The sequence below is a fragment of the Hemiscyllium ocellatum genome, chromosome 26 (genome assembly GCF_020745735.1).
Source record: "Hemiscyllium ocellatum isolate sHemOce1 chromosome 26, sHemOce1.pat.X.cur, whole genome shotgun sequence".
Lineage (NCBI taxonomy): Eukaryota > Metazoa > Chordata > Chondrichthyes > Orectolobiformes > Hemiscylliidae > Hemiscyllium > Hemiscyllium ocellatum.
Genome location: NC_083426.1, coordinates 30,930,852 through 30,952,859, shown reverse-complemented (window position 1 = coordinate 30,952,859; position 22,008 = coordinate 30,930,852). Strand labels below are relative to the sequence as shown.

The following is a 22,008-nucleotide window of genomic DNA, read 5'->3' as shown; positions in this document are numbered from 1 at the left end:
AGAGTTACACAGCACAGAAACAGACCCTTTGGCCCAACTTGTCCATGCCAAATCCAAGTCTCGTAAGCTGAACTTGCAATGAGAAATTCAGCTGTACAATTCAGGTTATGAAATGCAGGCAATGCCCTCATAGTAAAGTTGGTGAAAACTTTTAGATTGCCACAGACTATAAGCATAGACAGGTAGAAGGCTGGAAAAACACAGCAAGCCAGGCAGCACCAGGAGGTGGAGAAGTTGACGTTTCAGGTGTAACCCTTCTTCAGGACTGGGTTTAGGTGTGGGGGGATCTGCAGATAAAGGAGGTGGCGCGGGCAGGGTGTTGAAGTGGGGATAGTTGAAGATGCAATACCTGCCGGTACACCACCACTCTCACTTCCATTCAGGGCCCCAAACAGTCCTTGCAGGTGAAACAGAGGTTCACCTGCCTTTCTTCCAACTTAGTTTACTGCATCAGGTGCTCCGGATGTGGTCTTCTCTACCGAAACTTAGGGAACAATTCACTGAGCTTCGCAGCCGGTTCAGCAAGGGCTGACCGGACACCCCAGTCACCACCCATTTCAATTCCCCCAACCACTTCCTTTCCGACTTGAGCATCCTTGACTTCCTCCATTGCCAAAAAGAACAACAGCATTTCATCTTCCACCTGGGCAGTCTACAGCTTGGAGGACTCAACATTGAGTTCTCCAATTTCAAATATCATCCCTCCCAATCCCCCGACTCCCTTCTCAGCCCCTCCCAGTCCCATCTACTGCTCCCTGCCACCAACAGGATTCATTCCTCCCATTAGCCAACATACCCAAGGCCTGTCTTTGCCTAACCCCACTTCACCACCCTGACCCCGCCATCCCCCTTTATCTGCAGTTCCTACCACACCCACCCCCAATCCTGAAGAATGTTTACACCTGAAATGTGAATTTCTCAACTATCTTGCTGTGTTCTTTCAGCCTCCTGCCTGTCTACTTTGGATTCCAGCATTCCAGTTTCCTTTTGTCTCTGCTTGGTTTGCTGTGTTCATTTAGCCTCCTGGTCCAGTGGGCAGCAGGAACCGCTATAGGAGGATGCTTAGACCAACTACAGCCTGCCTGTTGAAACATAGCCCTGATGTGCATTGTGCCTCAGGAACATTCAAGTTTAGTCCAATAACCCTGCAGGCTGGGTGAGGTTCCTGTGAGCAATCTTTATGCATGTTGCCTTCCAATAGACATAGTTGAAAATGTCTTGCTGGTTAAAGCACAGCAGGTTAGGCAGCATCCAAGGAATAGGAAATTCCTATTCCTTGGATGCTGCCTAACCTGCTGTGCTTTAACCAGCAACACATTTTCAACTGTGATCTCCAGCATCTGCAGACCTCATTTTTTACCATTCCAATAGACATAGCAGGTTTTGCAAGCTGTTTAGAAACCAATCCAGACCAGCGAGATTCTGAGTAACCTCACAGGAAATTCACTAAATATTGACTGAAAAAAAATCTAATTGCGAAATTAACTTGTACTCTGACTCATGCAAATAATTCCAAGAGCTGGGTGGACAGGAATGCGCCATGATTGACAGCTGCTGCTCAGGTGGGCCAGGCTGCCGGGACCGCACATGCGCACACGTGCAGCGCCATTTTGATTTGTTGGCGGTTGCGGGTTGGGGCCGGTGAAAGCTGTACACCGGGCTCCGGGCCCTCAGCATGGCCGCAACACGGTACCGCCGCTTCCTGAAACTCTGTGAGGAGTGGCCTCTCGATCACACCAAGAAGGGGCGTGATCTCGGGGCTTTCATCCGGCAGAGAGTGGCGCAATGTTTCCGAGAAGGGGAGAGCTCCCAGGTAAACCGAGAGGGGGCTGGAGGGAGGGGAATTGGAAGATGGAGGGGAGGAGCAGGAGGGGTGGGGGAGGAGGCAGCGGAGATGGGGAGGGGCAGGAGGGAGCATAGGGAGGGGAGGGGGAGGAGGCAGCGGAGATGGGGAGGGGCAGGAGGGAGCATAGGGAGGGGAGGGGGAGGAGGCAGCGGAGATGGGGAGGGGCAGGAGGGAGCATAGGGAGGGGAGGGGCAGGAGGGAGCATAGGGTGGGGAGGAAAAGGGGGGGTGGAGAATTCGGGGTGTGGTGGGGGGTGGAGGTGGAGCAAGTGGGGGGGTGTGGGCAGAGGTGGGGAAATGGGGGGGGGAGAGTCGGTGGCGATGGGGGAATGGGTTGTGGGTAGAGAGGAGGAGAGGGTGTACAGAACTGTAATGGAGGCTTTCTTGGAATATCACAGTGTTTTGAGTCATCTTTGATTTAGGAATGAGAGTGCAATTTGAGACCAAAAAAGTCTTAATACTTCGCCATGCAGGGATGCAAATGGAACCTCAGATATGGATTAACAAAACTAAATTAGGGAGCTGAAACAAGGCTGGAAGAGTCATCCAACTTGGGTTAGAATGTGAATTATTAGGAAAATGAAATCTCTGGTTTAGAGGGTTGTTCTAAAATTGTAAATTACAACTGGGAAGAAAAAACAAGTGTACACCTTGGGATCCAAGAATCACTCAAGTTGATTCTGGGGAATTGAATGCCTGTGTAAAGGATAATGTGATGCTGGAAAAGCACAGCAGTTCAGGCAGCGTCCGAGGAGCAGGAGAATCTGATTGACAGCATCTGCAGTCCTTACGTTCTCTCTTTGTAAAGGATATGTGGAGCGAAGGGATTGTCCATTCTGTGCATTCTTAACTTGTCACATTGTATTTTTCAGTCATGTTTTTATTCTGCTGTTTCTGTAAATGCTTTATAAAGGAATCTTGACATAAGACCCTTCTTAGTATTAACTAGAAATTTAAATTTCTTTTTAAAACTTGCGTGTCTATGGGGATCACAGCAGAGATCATTTAGCTTAATGTCTGTTCTGGATTTTTGCTCTCACAATGCGCAATTTTAAATATCCTGCTATCTTCTCTCTTTCTGCAACTTGACCTTCCTCTGATTAAAGTAACTGTTTGTTTGTTTTCCCTGAAAAGATACTTTCAAAAGTTGTTTGGGGGCAGATGTTCACATGTAAAGGGATGGCTGGAAAATGGGAAGTATTCAAAAATGACATAGTGAGAGTCCAGAGGTTGGTAGGTGTAGGGAATGCTGGATGACACGGGATATTGAGGTTTTCGTCAAGAAAAAGGAGGAGGTATATGTAGGTATAGACAGCAGAGATTGTGTGAATCCCTAAATAGTATAAAGGCAGAAGGAGTATACCTTAGAGGGAAATCAGGAGGGTAAAAAGGAGACATGAAATAGCTTTGGCAAAAGATTAAGGAGAATCCAGAGGGATCTGACAAATACATTAAGGGCAAAAGGATAACTGGGGAGAGAATAGAGCTTCTTAAAGTTCAGCAAGGCTGTCTACATGTGGAACCACAGGAGATGGAGGAGATAAGAAATGAGTATTTTGCATCACTGTTTATTGTGGATAAGGATATGCAAGATATAGAATGTGGGAAAATAAATAGTGACATCTTGAAAAATGTCCAGATTACAGAAGAGGAGGTGCTGGCCATCTTAAAATACATAAATCCCTGGGTCATGATCAGGTGCACCCTAGAAGTGTGTGGGAAGCTAGGGAAGTGATTGCTGGGCACCTTGCTGAGATATTTGTCATTGATAGCCATAGACGAGGTGCCGAAAGACGGGAGGTTGGCTACAGTGGTGCCACTATTTAAGAAAGATGGTAAGGAAAAGCCAGGGAACTATAGACCAGTGAACCTGACATCGGTGGTGGGCAAATTGTTTGAGGGAATCCTGAGGGACAAGATTTACACGTATTCGGAAAGACAAGAACTGATCAGGGATAGTCAACATGGCTTTATGCGTGGGAAATTGTCTCCCTCTAACTTGATTGAGTTTTTTGAAGAAGTAACAAAGAGAATTGATGAGGACAGAATGGTGGACGTATTCTATATGAACTTCAGTAAGTCGTTCAACAAGGTCCTTCATGGTGGACTGGTTAGCAAGGTTAGATCTCACAGAATACAGGGAGAACTCGCCATTTGGATTCAGAACTGTCTCAAAGGTATGGTGATAGAGGGTTGCTTTACAGACTGGAGGCCTATGACCAGTAGAGTGCCACAAAGATTGGTGCTTGGTCCTCTACCACTTGTTCTTTACATAAATGATTTGGATGCAAGCATAAGGGGTATAGTTCGTAAGTTTGCAGATGACACCAAAATTGGAGGTGTAAAGGACAGCAAAGAAGGATATCTCCGATTACAACAGTATCTTGATCAGATGGGCCAATGGGCTGAGAAGTGGCAGATGGAGTGTAATTCAGATAAATGCGAGGCGCTGCAACTTGGGAAAGCAGGTCTTAGCAGGAATTGTACACTTTAGGTCCTAGGGGGTGTTGCTGAACAAAGTGACCTTGGAGTGCAGGTTCATAGCTCCTTGAAAGTGGAATCATGGGTTTGGTATGCTTTCTTTTATTGGTCAGATTGTACAGGACATTGGTTAGGCTACTGTTGGAATATTGTGTGTAGTTCTGGTCTCCTTCCTATCGGAAAGATGTTGTGAAACTTGAAAGGATTCAGAAAAGATTTACAAGCATGTTGCCAGGGTTGGAGGATCTGAGCTATAGGGAGAGGCTGAACAGGCTGGGGCTGTTTTCCCTGGAGCATCGGAGGCTGAGGAGTGAACTTATAGTGGTTTACAAAATTATGAGGGGCATGGATAGGATAAACAGACAAAGTCTTTTCCCTGTGGTGGGGGAGACTCGAACTAGAGGGCATAGATTTAAGGTGAGAGGGGAAAGATATAAAAGGGACCTAAGGGGCAACGTTTTCATGTAGAGGGTGGTGCGTGTATGGAATGAGCTGCCAGAGGAAGTGGTAGAGGCTGGTACAGTTGCAACATTGAAATAACATTTGATGGGTATATGAATAGGAAGGGTTTGGAGCGATATGGGCTGGGTGCTGGCAGGTGGGACTAGATTGGGTTAGGATATCTGGTCGGCATGGACGTGTTGGACCTAAGGGTCTGTTTCCATGCTGTACATCTCTATGACTCTATACAAAAGCCTGTCATTTGCCTCTGCAGTATTGAATGATTTTTTTTTCTTTGTTACTTCAGGTTTACCTGTTCTTTAAATACTTTGAGACCTAACCACCACAATTCTTCCTCAGGTAGAAAATTCCAGGGGAATAATTCCTTTGCATCTCAGTTTTAAATGAATGTTCCCTTATTCTATCTAGTCTCCTAGTGAGTAGAAATCTCTTCTTAATATCTGCCTTGTCAAACTCCCTCAGAATCTTGTTTCAGTAAGATCACCAATCATTATTCTCAACTGTAGTGAATAAAGGCATAATCTGAATAGCTGTTATTGATAAGTCAACCCAGTCATCCTTGGAATCAATCTAGAGAATGCCAGTTTATCCCTTTTCAAACATGCAACCAAAACTGTACATAAATACTTCAGGTGTGGCCTCACCAGCACACTGAACAGTTGTGACAAGTGTTTCTTCCTTTTAAACTCCAATCCCTGGTAATAAAGGCCAAAATTACCCTGGCCTCTTTAATCACTTGCTGCACATGCATGTTAACTTTTTGTGACATGCACAAGAATATTTGAAGACCATTTAAATAATGGTCTGCCTTTTGATTGTTCCTCCCAAAGTGCATGATTCTTACTTTCCCATATTAAATCCCATTTGCCAAGTTTCTGCCCACTCATTCAAACTACCCAGATCATTTTGCAGATTTCTTATATCCTCATCATAACATGTCCTCCCACCTATTTTTCTATCATCAGCAAATTTGGATACAATGTACTCTGCCCTCTCCTTCAAGAAATTAATATAAATAATTAATTGAGGTTCTTGGATTGATACTTGTTGCAAATCACTATATCTTATTTGAAAAAAGACTCATTTATCCCAATTCTCTTCTGGGTGTTAACCAGTCCTTGCTTTGCTAATACATTGCTTTGAATACTGAGTTCGAATTTTCTGCAAAATCTTTATGTGGCACCTTGTCAAATGATTCCTGAAAATTCAATACATCTGCTGGTCTCCCATTATGAACTTTACTTGTTATGTCCTCAAAGAATTCTAGCCAATTTGTTAAACATGATTTCCCACACTCAAACAAATTTGACTCTGACCACATTAAGCTTTCCTAAATGTCCCACTATTTCTTTCTTAATGAATTCTAACAGTTTCCTTGTCCTAGATGTTAGTTGAACTAATGTATATTTTTCTGCTTTCTCTTTCCCTTTTTAAGCAGGGGAGTCACATTAGCAGTTTTTCAAATCAGCTGGAGTCCTACCCAAATATCTAGTGAGTTCTGGATTATTTTGCCAAATGTCTCCGCTGTCTTTAGCAACCACTTTCTTTAAAACTCTTGAATGTAAGCCATCAAGTCCTGGCGACTTGTCTCCCCTTAGTGTTATTGGTTTATCAAATACTTTGTCCCTTGTGAAAGAGACTGGTACAGATATTTTCCAATCATCCTGTTCAGAGATGCACCTTTGGAGTGGGTGGGACTTGGATCCAGGATATTCAGAGGTAAAGGCAATGTCACTCTGCCACATGAGCCCTGAAAGAGACTGTTACAAGATCTTTCCTAACATTAGCACCTTGCTTGCTTAACTCTTGCCAATATATTAGCAGATGTTTTTGATGACCGTTGAAAGAAATTAATAAGTTGAGGCACAGACTACTGCATGGACATTCTAATTTACTACCTTTCAAGATAGTTGCCTAGATTGCAGTTGGAGCCACTTTGAAAATGCAGTGTCTCGTAACTATTTTCCCTATCTCATACTTAAAGTTTCTGAAATATGGTGATCTTATCGTAAAAATATTACCTAACATTTATACTAAATTTTGCTAGCTGACTCCAGAAGCCAAAATGTGTACATCTGGTGGACTTAGTCAAGGTGTTATTTTTATTGTTCTGTGATTTCTAACATTGATTCTTTCCCAACTAGCTTAACTTTGTTTTGTGGAACAAGAGCAGTGAAATGTTACAATGTTAATGTTCTGATATTTGGACCATCATGAGAACCTAGGAACTAGCAAACTAATAGTCCGTTTTTCATTCCCAGGTAAAACAGTGGAAGTAGCAAGAATGACCGTCTAGCTGAAGTCTGACTTTCTTATTATTATGAATAATAGCTTATAATTTATCATTTGGCCTTTTACAATTTCAACAAATTCCTGTGAGCGAACAGAACCTGAGTTGCAAACAGCTTTGTAACTACCGTTTGTCTTTGTTCAATTTCTGAGCTTCTGATACTTGACGAAGAAATGATCCTATTCTCCACAATTATTAGGTTTCTGATCTCAAGCAGAACGGATATCCTTGTTTCTAGCTTGACATTTTCAGCATTTTTTGCAATCCATTTCAGGAGAACGGTATTTCAGACGCCCTAGGGTTTTTGGGTTGCAAGTCACTTTTTTTTCTCTGATGAAATTGCATGTTTCTTCAGTAATTTATTTCTTTCAGTATCTTGCTGTCAATTCCCCAGTTATTGTAAAGTCAATGTTAACTTTTTGGTTCTTAGAAAACTACTTGTCTGCTGTTTATATTTGTTTCTCTGTATCCCAATAACTACTGTATTTGACAATCTTAGCATTTGGAATCTTGGTGGAAAGAAATTATGTACACTATTTGCCACCATGGTTTCATCCTAATTTTAATTGTTTCCAATTGCTCACTGGGTTACCTACTGTCTCTTCCAGTTTTATTTGGTAATGGTATATATTGCATAGCGCAGAAATTAAATTCCACAGTGGCTGCATTTCTATGCCAGAATTGTTAATTTCCTTCTTTAATTAAGTTTCAATTAACACAGAGTATCAAAATGGTACCGAATCGGTGTATTTGATCAGTTTAGAGAATTCAGTTGAAAAACAAGTGGAGCTATAAGAAGCTGGCTTTTTAAAAATTTCAAATGCATGTTGTCCTGTATCTTCTTTTCAATTTACCAAAAGATTCACTGCAGTACTTTGAATTTAAAACTACATAATGCATACTATTTTGATCAGTTAATAATGGAAAGGATTTCATAGCTTAAAAGACTTGGACTTACTGTTCACTCATTTAACTAAATGCAGTTGTTAACTAATGGGAGTTATGAAAGCCTGGTAATTATTGGAGTTTAACAGTCTAAATCCAACCATAAGAGCGACAAAGTGGCTCAGTGGATAGCAGTGCTGCCTCATAGTAGCAGATACCTGGGTTCGATTCCAGCCTTGGGCAACTGTCTGTGTGGAATTTGCACATTCTCCCCGTATCTGCGTGGGTTTCCTCCGGGTGCTCCCATTTCCTCCTGCAGTCCAAAGATATGCAGGTTAGGTGAATTGAGCATGCTAAATTGCATCATATTTAGGGATGTGTAGGCTAGATGCATTAGTCAAAGGAAGTGTAGAGTAGTACAGGAATAGGTATGGGTAGGTTACCCTTTGGCGGGTCTGTGTTGAACATTTGGGCAAATGTAAGGATTCTGTGATATTTTTGATATATATGTGAACTTGAAAATAGAAATATAGCTAACATACAGGCTCTCAGCATAAAAAAAACATGATTGGTAGTTGCCAGATTGTATTAAAAAGTAAAATTACCAGATGGTCCACTAACGCATTTTGGGGAGAAACATGCAAGCTGTATCTGGTCTGGTCTGTGAGATTCCAGATGGTGTTTGATTTGTTACTGTTGGGTAGCCAGGGATGGACAATAAATATTGTCTTGCCAGTGGATGCAGATAATATAAAATTATTGATTCCCTGTTAATGGAAGGGACTAGCTGCCTTAAATTTCAAAAGCAGTGAGTTAGATGAACAATCAGTCAATTTTTAGATTGCTATGTTGGAAATATTCACTAGCACATGGGTGTAAGGACTACTGTGGAAATTTTAGTGTCCACCTAAATGCTCGGAACAAACGACTTGTTAATGTCCCAATTGAACGATGATCAGACAGTGCAGCAAAGTATCGGCCTAGATTTATGAGCAGAAGCATACTTTTTTATACTGTTAGCTTCCTGCCAATTCTGTGTTCACTTCAGAAATTTTTATCTGATCATCCTTTTAAATTGAGAAACAAACTTGCCCTTTTGTATGACCTTTGCTGTAGTGTCTAATCTTGAGAACCAAGAACAGGAAGCCATAACTCAAGGTTAAAATGAGAATTTCTCCACTTGAGAGAATTGTGAAATTTTGGGATTTCTCTGCCCCAGAGTTATGAAGACTTAGTTATTGAAATATTCAAGGCTTACATCACTTTTCAACTCTAAAGGGAATGAATAGATAAGACAATCAGTCAGGAAAGTTGAGTTAATATGACCATAAGAGCAGAAGTAGGCCATTCAGCTCACTGAGTCTGCAATGTCAGTTCAGGAGATCATGGCTGAACCGATAATTGACAGCTGCACGTTCCTTCCTTTTCCACATAACGTGAATTTTCTCGCTAATTAAAACATCTATCAGCCTTGCATGTACTTAATAATTCAGCCTCAACAGCTCTGTGATTTTAAAAAAAGAATTCCACACATTCACAACTTTGTGAGAGCATTCCTCCTAATCTCCCTTAAATGTGTGACTTCTTATTCTGAGTTGTGTCCTTAACTCTCCCACAAGAAGAAACAATATTTCGACATCTTAGAATATAGAACTTGTCCTGCCAAGTCCTCTAATGTGGGGCAGACAAGCTTTGAACTTATTCGTTGGTGGAGCAATCTTGGGGCCATGTAGCAAATTGTTCCTAAGGTAGCTCTGGGATAATGCACATTTCGGCAGCGCAATTTGGCTGTAATGTCATTGAAGAATTAAGGAATGGTATTTTCGAGAATACTGTTCGCAATAGCATGATTCCAGCAGGGATTAGTTTGCGCGCTTCATTCTACTCATGGGCTGATATCCGTGCCATTCCACACACTTGTGATGTCAGTCCCGCTCTTTGTACCATTCTGCACATGTGCTGATGTCCACATCGAAGTCTCCTTGCCATTCAGTGCATGCGTGATGTCAGCGCCGGTTTTCATGCCATTCTGCGCATTCATCGATGTGAGCTGCTGGTCAGAGTAGCTTTCTGAGAGAGGTACTTTGCAGAGAGCAGCTTTCTTATATTGTTAAGTATTAAATAATAATGTTAAATTTATTTTTGTTTCGTTAATAAATATGATTTTAACCTTCATTCAGGCTATGCTATACTTCTCATGAGACTTTTGGGTGATTTTTGAGCAATTGTTATTTTTTCTGGTCTACCCTAAGGCTACTTTTCCCATAGGCCCATTATTTCTATTAAGTGAGGTTTTGCTGGAACCCAACTACGGCTTTATAGGAGAAATACCTGTATTTGAATCTTTTAGTCAAACGTCTCAACTTGATTCCCTCAAGCTTAATTTAAAAAGGACATGAAATATTAAATGAGCTGAATAAAATCCTAGCTAAAGGTGTAACTTTGAAAAGGATTGTAAAGTATGAAGTGAGTTCAAAATGTTAATGTTGGGTCCAAGCAGTTGAAGGCATTGCATACAATGATTTGTTTTTGAAAGTGGTGCATTATAGCATTAATTCAAAAGAATAAAAAGGAAAGGTAGAAAGTTGTAGAGCTGGTTAAATTAGAATTGGAAATGGATGGGGTAATGAAGATACTTTAAAACAAGTCTAGGATTTTTAATTTTGAGATGACAGGGTTAAGGTCTAATGTGAAAAAGTGAGGAGATTGGGACGATTGATAGCTAGTGCAGGATAGGATACAGGAACCAGAATTTGGAATAAATTGAAGCTTGCAGTTCCAGGAAAACACTGGAGGAACTGGTTTTAAGGTGAGAATAGAAGAGGATTTTAAGAGTTTTATGGGCTGAGGAAAAAAGTGGAAACGCTAGTCTTACACAGTTGGAAGGAAACTTCAATTATGGAAATTGTATGATATAGGATTGGAAATTGAGCTTGAAGTTAGAAAATTTTGGATCACTGTACAGTGACCAAAGAGGGGAAAAGTTAGTGGCAGTGCTCTGCGTTGCATGAAAAAGGTTTAAAAAAATCCTTAGCCTTGTTAATGCTTTGTCAAAAAGATTGCGTGTGAGGGGACAGATAAACCTGATGTCGTCGTCATAACATGAGGCAGTTGATTCCATGTTGCTGGTTGCAGTTATAAAGTACGTATTTGAGAATAAGGAGATCTCAACGGTAAATTAAATCTGTGGTTATGTAGAAGAAATTGGGCCCAATATTCGCAATTCTGAGCTCAATATTTTATTAAGTAGCAATACTGTTAGTTAAATAAATAATTTAGGAGTGAGAGAATCTTGAGCTTGAGGGGCCTAGATTGTGACTATGTATCATGATTGTGTGATTTTATCTTGCTGAATTTAGGTTAGTAGGATCTGCCAGTCACTATTTTTGAGTATCCCTCCCCACACTCTAAATTGATATCACTGTTTTCCATCTTCTATCTTGCAAATCGTGAACTTATTCCTGAGAAGCAAAATCTCTCTTTCTCTGTCTTCCTGGCTACATCCTTGTGCCAATTTCTGCCCATCCTAATGGAAATTCACCAGCTAATCAGGCTGGCTGTTAGATGGAAAATCTGGATAAAGAAGAAAATAAGCTTCCGGATTTCCTACCTGAGACCCCTTCCTGTCTTTGTGGAAATATTTGGGCCAGAGATCTCTAAAGGATTTGTGTACCACCATTAGCTTTCATGATTTTTGACTTTTTGTAATATTTATTTCAACATTTTGTGTTTAGATTGCAGATCCAGAGAAATGTGACCGGATGTATGAAAGTTTAGCCAGAATTAATTCTGGTTATTACAAAAACAAGGTATTGATGCTTTGATATCTTTGTCCTTCCTCTTGTATTTGCACATGAAGCATATTGCTGAATCAAAATGGGCTAAGTCAAGCATTCCATTCTAGAAGCTCAACTCGACAGAAATCGGCTAAGATTGAAATAATTAGAGGGAGAAAGACGAACAGTTGGATGGACTATCCCAAATCTGGATGACTGAAATGAAAAGTTGTTGAAACCCAGTACTTTTCAGAAACTTCAATTCTTGTCACAACATATCAAATTCTTAAGCATTTTGTTTTGTTTGCTATGATGGTGAAATATCCCAGTGTCCTAGATGCAAACATCTTCCACTGATCGATGAATGACTGTACCTTCATCACAAGGTCAGAAGTGGAGATATACACTGGGCAATGGTCAGCACCATTTGAGACTCCTCAGATAAAAGACATGGACAACATCCAGATTTGGCATGGCATGTAACATTCACACCAAATGTCAGGCAATGACTATCTCAAACAGGAGAGACTCTTAGCTGTTGAGCTTGGATATTTAACAACGTCATTATTGTTGAATCCCCCACTACTAACAACCCCAACCATTAAGCAGAAATTGAACAGGACGACCCATGTAAGTACTGTGGTTACAAGAACAGGTCAGAGGTTAGGAATCCTGTATAGGCAGATAAAAAGAATTAGGAGCAGGAGTAGGCCGTTTGGTCCCTCAAGCCTCCGCCATTCATCAAGACAACCTTACTGTCCACAACATACCTCCTGATTCCTCAAAGCCTGTCCACCATTTGCAAGGTACAAGTGACGAGTATGAATTGTCTCTACTTGCCTGAATGAATACAGTCCTAACAACACAAACTCTACATCATCCAGGATAAAGCAGACTGCTTAACTAGCCTTATGTCTAGTCCCTCCATTACTGAAGCTCAGTAGCAACAGTTTGTATCAGCTACAAGGTGCATGGCAGAAATTTACCAAAGCTGTTTAAGCAGTGCCATTCAAAACCTTGACCACTTCCATCTAGATGCATGGGGATGCCACCACTTGCAGGTTTCCCTCCAAGCCTTTCACCATTCTGATTTGGATATATATTGCCATTCCTTCAGTGTCATTTGGTTAACATCGTGGAACACTGACTAATAGCATTGTTTGTGTACCTACATCAAATGGACTGGAGTAGTTCAAGGCAACTCACAACCAGCTTCTCATGGACAACAAATGCTGGTCCATTCAGCAATACTCTCATCCCATGAATGAAATAAAATAACCATGCCAAGTGTACATTGAAATTAACAGAAAATATTTGGATAGTTATCTGTCCTAAAGAGAATAGGTATTTAATGAATACTAGAGTCAAAATTAGAATGGTGCTGGAAAAGCACAGCAGGTCAGGCAGCATCTAAGGAGCTTCATTCCTGATGAAGGGCTCCTGCCCGAAACATCTATGTTCCTGCACATTGGATGCTTTTCTAGCACCACTCTAATCTCCAGCATTTGCAGTCTTTCACTTTGTGAATATTAGTGTCAGCCAATCATTTATTTCTGAAACAATTCAATTGCAATAATTCTGAGTACAGTTGAGTTTGATTAGGTTTGGTAAGCAATTTAATTATAGCCTGTAATTATCAATTTGTTTGCTCCCTGAAGATTGTTTGCATCAAAACTGTCTTCTGTACACATGCAGCCCATGAAAATTGAACTTTTTGCAGTTTTCTTTTCCAAAGATATCCAAAATCAGTTATGTCCAAATTCTGAATATCACAGGGCATCGGGATGCTTTTGTCCAAATGCGTATAAACAAATAATTTTAAATGTAGTAACTTATTTCTTTTCAGTACCCTCGTCTCAGAAACACAAGCTTTACTGGTGTAACGGTGGAAGAGTGCCAAATGGTTCTTGCAACAGGTAACTGCTCCAGACTTTATACTATTTGGAAGATTCCTGCTTTTGTAATATCAGAGCAAGTTAAAAGTAATATTATGCATATTGCATATAATAGCATACGACGAGTTAGGCTTTTCATTCAGCTGGTCTCTTGTCCTGAACTAATTGTATGTTGGAATTGTGTACCAGAAACTTGAGGTTCAGGTATTTTTAATATTTGTTCTTGTGTGGGATGTGGATGTGGAGAAGTTGACCTTATGAACCACTGCAGTCTTGGGGTGTAGGAACACCCTTGGTGCTATTAGAAAGTACATTCAAGAAGTTTGATGCTGCATCAGTGAGGGAACGGTGATTATTTCAGGATGATGTATAACTTGGAGGAGAACTGGCAGATTTTTTGATTGTTTTTTTTCATGGGATGTAGGTGTTGCTGGCTGGGCCAGTATTTATTGCCCACCCTAATTGCTCTTGAAAAGGTGACAGTGATGAGCTACTGCCTTGAAGTGCTGCAGTTTATGTAGGTACACCACAATGTAATTGGGAGAGAATTCCAAAATTTTCAACCAGCAGGACTGATGGACACATATATACACTTCAAAGTCAGAATGGTGAGAGGCTTGGAGGGGGAACTTGCAAGTGGTTTTGCTTCCAAGTACCTGCCATCTTTTTTCCTTTTCTGGTAGTGTTCAAAAGTTTAGAAGACGCTATTAAAGAAGCCTTGCTCATCTTACAGATGGTCCACACTGTTACTGAGCCGTGATGGTAGAGGGACTGGATGTTTGTAGATGTGGGTTCAATTAAATGACTGCTTTGTCCGGGATAGTATCAAGCATTTTGAATGTTGATGGAGCTGCACTCATCCAGGCAAGAGGATGTTTTCCATCATATCCGTGACCTGGGCAGTCTTGGGGAATAAAGTGAGTTACTCCCTATAGGATTCTTAGCTACAACATTCATATGGCTAGACCGGTTCATTGTCTGGTCATTGGTAAACCTCAGGATATTTATAGTGGTGAATTTGGTGATAGAAATGTCATTGAACATCAAACGATGATAATTATATTCCCTCTTATTTGAAATGGTGATTGCTTGGTAGCTGTCTGGTACAAATTATATTTGTAACTCTAAGCCTGGGTATTGCCCAGATCTTGCTGGATTTGGACATGGACTGCTTTGGTATCTAAGGAGCTGTGGATGGTGCTGAAATTATGCAGTCATCGACAAATATCCCCAGTTCTGATCTTAAGGTTCATGGATCAGCTGAAGAATATTTGGACCCTTGTCTGAGGAATGCCTGCAAAGATATCTTGCAGCTGAATTGACTGACCTCTAACAGTGTCACCCATCTTCCTTTAGGCTAGTTATGACTCCCAGCTTGGGTGCCCTGATGCCACACTTGGTCACATGTGACCAATATGCCAAGGGCACTTCATCTCACTGCAGCTTTGGAATTAAGTTATTTTGTTCACATTTGTAACAAGGTTGTAATGAGGTCAGGAAGATGAGGCTCTCTAACAGAACTCAAACTTGAGTGTCAGTGAGCAGGTTATTGCAAAGTAAGTATAGCTCGCTCGTGTTGTTGATGACCTTTCTGTTACTTTGATCGAGAGTATGCTGATTTGGTGGTGGGTGGAGTTACTATCAGGATTGAATTTGTCATGCATTTTGTGTCCAGGTTGTAACTGGTCATTTTTCCACTTTGGGTAGATACCAGTGTTGCTCTCCTGAAATAGTTTGGCTTGGATCATAATGTGTTCTGGGGCACGTTTCTTCAGTACTGTTCCTGGAATCTGTCAGGGCTAGTATCCAGTACCTCCACCTGTTTTGTGATACCATGTGGAGTAGCCAATAACACATGGCTACAGAGAATAGTAAAAACCAAGGTCCCAAAGTTTCAGGGGAACCATTCACAACCAGCCGAAGGGTTGTGCATTGGAGAAGTTTCAATCAGATTTCCAGTAATCTTGACTTCTAGCCAGTGCCTGAAACTGTGCTTCCTGCACATCCTCGGCATTGCAATAGTTGAAGGATGTTGATGCAAGCTCATTGAATGGTTTTAACCAACCTCATCAGACCATTGGCCAGTAAAGACTCTCAGCTGAGGATGGTGCAGCAAGCTGAGAAGATCCACCTCATTTGTGAAACTTAGCTACATGAAAGAGACCCATCCATATGTCAATGATGAAAACGATTTCAACAGCCTGGCAATTCTCACATGGTGTTTTTTCAACAAGGAAAATTTTGTTAATAAAACAGTTGAGTCTCAAATTGAGTTGTGTCCCTTTGTCTGCCTCACCAACAGGAGTGCTTGGGTAAAGTATTTTTCATACATAACCTGATAGAAGTGTCCAAAGCATAAACAACAGTGTTGTTCATGGGGGATTCACTTTTGGTTGTGCCATTGAATGTAAAGCCTCCTAGATAGACAAATGAGCAAGTGTTTTAGTAATTAAAAGGGCCTGTTGGTTTAACTACAAGGAATATTGTTACACTCAATGCTGCAGTACTCATGATGCTGCTTTCAGGGCAACTGAAGTTTTAGAGGAGAGGCATCTTAGTCTTAGATTTCTCTTCTTGCACATGCAAACTGACTGAGCGTTTCAGCCATTGATGCTGAATGTCTCAGCTGGAGTTCTTACCTCTATGAAGTGTGGTGCACTCCTGGTTCAAAATTTATGTACCAATACCACCATCAATTTGAATGGGTTGCTGATATAATTAATTGCGACATGACTCCAGTAAAGATTCAAGAATATAACAAATGTCAGGTTTCTGGCATACATAAATATTGGTTTATAAATATAGTGATTGAAGTTGGTGGGAATGAATGTTTATAGAGTAAATTAAATTGGAGTATACATCCAGTTTTTTATTTTCAGAATTCCTACAGGGTATTCTAATTTTTCATTGTAGCATGCATCTATCTGCCTGTAATTAGTCATATCCATCTCATGACCGTGGGTATTAAACAGTTGGAGGGGCAAAAGGCTACAGCTTGAGCAGCTCCACTCTGCATCAGGCTGATTAGGAATCTGTTTTATACTGGATATGTTGGAAGAACTTACAGAATAATTTTCAACTTGTATGGCAACACCATGAGTGCTTCTTCTGTGATCAGCAAATCTTGGAGTATGCCTTGGACCTTGAGCTTATGATTCCAAGGGACAAATGGTTTTGGCTCACCATAAGACATCTCAGCTTACATTCAGCATTATTTGAAAATAATTGTAATAGCCTGAGCACTGTCTATGGCATTTCAATATTACATGTTAAAAGAAAGTGGGATCGAAGAGTGCTATGGTTCAAATTGCTTCTGGGAGTGTTAAGCACCAGTCCAGCAAACATTCTTTATTTGCTAAGAAACAAATTGTAGAACTCAGTTGTGCAACTGAGATTTGTGAAAAGCATTTCTTCACACTTTAACCCTGAGTTTCTTGTGATGTACAGTTGGAGACTAATTCATGGTTTCTTAACATAGAAGGTTGTGAAAAGTTTATTTGGAATTGGCACAAAGTATTTTTGTGAAAATTTGAGATTTGAATTAAAGTCTTTGAAAATAAATGTTTAGGCAATGTTTGTGAAGATGCAGACAAGTCCTCTTCAATGTTCAAAATACCTCACTGGACTAGCCCCATCTCCAATTGTTCCAATTTGCATTAAGTAAGTTTTCAAAGACTTGTGTTTGACGTGAGCTGACTTTAATCACTTCTGGTTAGATTTTCTTCATAGTGTAAATTGTAAATTTTTGCTCACAGTTTTAATTGATTCTAATTTCATTGCACCATATTAAAGAAATGCATTACTTACACAACTGACTCGGTTTTTTGATTAGATTAGATTCCCTACAGTGTGGAAACTGAGCCTCCGAAGATTAACCCCTCAACAGATCCATTTTCCTCTGACTAACGCATCTAACACTATGGACAATTTAGCATTGCCAATTCACCTGACCTGTACATCTTTGGACTGTGGGAGGAACGGAGCACCCGGAGGAAACCCACGCAGACACGGGAAGAATGTCTGTGTGGAGTTTGCACAGTCACCCAAGGCTGGAATTGAACCTGGATCCCTGACGCAGTTGATAAGTTAATATACAAGAACTGGGTTCATTTCCTGGTCTGTGCCAAATTAACTGACTGTATGGAATGAGCTGCCAGAGGATGTGGTGGAGGCTGGTACAATTGCAACATTTAAGAGGCATTTGGATGGGTATATGAATAGGAAGGGTTTGGAGGGATATGGGCCAGGTGCTGGCAGGTGGGACTAGATTGGGTTGGGATATCTGGTCAGCATGGCCGGGTTGGGCTGAAGGGTCTGTTTCCATGCTGTACATCTCTATGACTGTACACACGATGCTATTTAGGTTGGTGTTATTGACTAAATATGCTCGTCACAAGATAACCAGACAACATTACTTGTCGGTTCTTCTTTTATTCTTTGTAGATAACATGAAACAAATGGAAGAAATGAAGAAAGGTATGTGGAAAAAGATAAGAGAGAAGTTCACAGGCAAGCCAGAGGATGCCACCAAGGAATATGTCTAATAGTTGTACATTGGAAACATTAATGCCTAATCTTATTTTCTGCCATTTCTAAATAATAAAGATCTCATTTCTAGGTAGACTTTTTTATAATTGTGTAGATGTTTATGGAAATAAAATGTTAAATTAATAAAGACTTGTTAAAAATATATATTTGGATGACTGAATTATATTTGGTACATTTTCTAAAAATCTGATTCTGAATCCAGATTGATTTGTGAAGTTTAAAAATGTTGCCATATTCAAGTTTCCCCAAGTAATGGAAACATTTTTAAAAATCCACAAAACAGAATAATCTTTGTACTAAGGTACTGAGCACAGAATTGAACTTTTTGAACTTCAAAATTTTGATAAATGTGCAACTAAGCTAATTACTGACCAAACCATTTTAACATTTCATATCCTACACCACAGAATTCTGCAGCTTGCTCAACTTGTTTATTTGACTCATTTGGGTAAGCAAATTCTAGGCAATGTCCAACATCAAAGGCTTGGTATCCAGCGCTGTCAAGATTTATATTTCTTGATTCCAAAATTGTTTTGTGTTTAAAGCATGTAAAAGAGTAACTGTAACTTCAGCTTCTTCTGCAGAGAAATGTAGGCATTTTTTGTAAATGTAACTAATGCTGCTGTAGGATCAGGGTAATTAACACAAGTAATTTACTGGGTAATAGTTGCATCTGCTGGTCATTGACTATTTCGAAGCATATTGATGATGGTGTTCTTGAGGGTGGACCAGAGGCTATTGGGATTCTGTGACTCTGTGTCACCAACAATAGCTAGGTTTGTGGAGAAGAGTTGGTTGTATGAGGCTATTTTCTCCAGGTCTTTGACTGTAGAAAATTATCAGCCTCCGCTGTCTTCAAGCCAAAACTAAAGTCACCCCAGCCAGTGCAATCGAGCTGCCTATGCAGATGATGCTTATGTATGTACAATCTCAGAGGCTGTACTCCAGGCCATCTTCACTTTTACAGAAGCATACAAAAGCGTAGGTCTCACCCTGAACATCTGCAAGACAAAAGTCCTCTACCAACATGGCCAAGAATTGTGGAGTAGACCCTAATCACTAAAGACCATAGGGAGGCCTGAGAGAACATTGAATACCTTTAATATCTTAGCAATGCCCTGTCAGCCAAAGCAGCTATTGATGAAGAGTCATGGAGATGTACAGCATGGAAACGGACCCTTCAGTCCAACTCGTCCATGCTGACCAGGTATCTCAACCTAATCTGTCCCATTTGCCAGTGCTTCGGCCATATCCCTCAATCCTTCCTATTCATGTACCCATTCAGGTGCCTTTTAAATATTACAATTGTACCATCCTCCACCAGTTCCTCTGGCAGCACATTCCATACACTCACCACCCTCAGCATGGAAAAAGTTACCCCTTAGGTTCCTTTTATATCTTTCCCCTCTCATCTTAAACTTATGCCCTCCTAGTTCTGGACCGCCCTCTCGTTCTGGACCAACCCACCCCAGGGAAAAGATTTTGTCTATTTATCTCATCCATGCCCCTCATGATTTTATAAATCTCGATGAGGTAACTCCTCAGCCTTCACACTCTAAGGAAAATGGCCCCAGCCTATTCAGCCTCTCCCAATAGACCAAATCATCCAACCCTGGCAATTGTAAATATCCTTGTAAATATTTTCTGAGTCCTTTCAAGTTTTTTTAACATCCTTCGGATGGGAAGGAGAGCAGAATTGCACGCGATATTCCAACAGTGGCCTAACCAATGTCCTGTATAGTCGCAACATGGCCTCCCAACTCTGACCAATAAAGGAAAGCATTCCAAATACCTCCTTCACTATCCTATCTACATGCGACTCCACTTTCAAGGAGGTATGAACCTGCACTCCAAGGTCTCTTTGTTCAGCAACATTCCCTAAGACCTTAGCATTAAGTGTGTAAGTATTGCTAAGATTTGCACTCCCAAAATGCAGCATCCCTAATTTATCTAAATTAAACTCCATCTACTACTCTTCAGCCCATTGGCCCATCTGATCAAGATCCTGTTGTAATATGAGGTAACTTTCTTTGCTGTCGACTACACCTCCAATATTGGTGTCATCTGCAAGCTTGCTAACTATACCTTCTATGTCCATATCCAAATCACTTGTATAAATGACAAATAGTGGACCCAGTACCGATCCTTGTGGCACTCCACTGGTCACAGGCCTCCAGTCTGAAAAACTACCCTTCAACACCACCTCTGCCCTCTTTCTTTGACCTTCAGCCAGTTTTGTATCCAAATGGCTAGTTCTCCCTGAATTCTGTAAGATCTAATCTTGTTAACCAGTCTCCTTACCTTTGTAAATACATGTAAATCCTATCCCTCATGATTCCCTCTTAACAACTTGCCCACCACCGACATAGGCTCACTGATCTATAGTTCCCTGGCTTGTCCTTACCTCCTTTCTTAAATAATGGTACCAGGTGAGTCAACCTCCAGTCTTCAGGCACCTCACCAGTGACTATCGATGATACAAATATCTTAGCAAAAGGCCTAGCGAGCTATCGATTCCCTAGCTTACCACCGAGTTCTAGAGTACACCTGATCAGGACTTAGGGCTTTATCCACCTTTATGTGTTTCAAGACATCTAGCACTTCCTCCTCTGTAATATAGACATTTTTCAAGATGTCACCATCTATTTCCCCACCTTCTATATCTTCCATGTCCTTCTCCACTGTAAACACTAATGCAAAATGCTTGTTTAGTATCTCCCCATCTCCTGCTGCTCCACACAAAGGCCACCTTACTGATCTTTGAAGGGCCCTATTCGCTCCCTAGTTACCCTTTTGTCCTTAATGTATTTGTAAAAGCCCTTTGAATGCTCCTTAATTGTATTTGCCAAAGCTATCTCACGTCCCCTTTTTGATGTCCTGATTTTCTTAAGTATACTCCTACTGCCTTTATAGTCTTCTAAAGAATCACTCTCTCTCTCCTGTCAATACTTGACATATGCTTCCTTTTTCTTAACCAAACTCTCAACTTCTCTGGTCATCTAGCATTCCCTACACCTACCAGCCTTTCACCCTAAAGGGATATACTGTCTCTGGACTCTCATTTTCTCATTTCTGAAGGCTCCCCATTTTCCAGCCATCTCTTTACCTGTGAACTGCTGCACCCAATCAGCTTTTGAAAGTTCTTGCCTAATACCATCAAAATTAGTCTTCCTCCAATTTAGAACTTCATTCTGTTAGATCTGGTCTATTATTTTCCATCACTATTTTAAAACTAATCGAATTATGGTTGCTGGCCCCAAAGTGCTCCCCCACTGACATCTCGGTCACTTGCCCTGCTTTATTTCCCAAGAGTAAGTCAAGTTTTGCACCTTCTCTAGTGGATACATCCACATACTGACTCAGAAAACTTTGTTGTACACTCTTAACAAGTTCCTCTCCATCTAAACCCTTAACACTATGCCAATAAAACATACAATCAAGAAAGAACCCACTCTACTCACTATTGTAGAATTACAGCAAGGCTATACTTAAAACTATTTATTTATCTTGTTCTGTGCTGTGACCTCTCCCAAACAGGTTCCTCCAAAATCAGTTGTGAATTTTGCTGTTTGTAAGTTTTTGTGCACACACTCCTATGTCCGGCGATACATGAATTCAAACAGCAAAGGCAGTAACTGTTGATTCATTGCTTGTCAGGTAGCAATGTGGGTTTCTTTCTCTCACTTACCACGTGCTTGCTGCCTTTGTCTATCTTTTTCCCTTTTAAAAGTGCTGTTCTTAAGACTTTTTTTTCAAAGTTCCAAAACAATTGCAACAGCATATAAAATAGTAATTGCTGCCTCTGGAATTCGAGGAAGAGGCCTGT

General features: G+C 40.7%; 1 protein-coding gene across 1 annotated transcript; it reads left to right on the top strand.

Moving 5' to 3' along the window:
* Window positions 1-1,590: 1,590 nt before the first annotated feature.
* LOC132828212 (ubiquinol-cytochrome-c reductase complex assembly factor 2) lies at window positions 1,591-18,324 on the top strand. The gene is made up of 4 exons (XM_060845163.1): window positions 1,591-1,813; window positions 11,698-11,772; window positions 13,586-13,655; window positions 18,078-18,324. The coding sequence occupies exons 1-4, from the start codon at window positions 1,676-1,678 to the stop codon at window positions 18,176-18,178; spliced, it is 384 nt and encodes a 127-aa protein (XP_060701146.1). The 5' UTR covers window positions 1,591-1,675; the 3' UTR covers window positions 18,179-18,324.
* The last annotated feature ends 3,684 nt before the right edge of the window (window positions 18,325-22,008 follow it).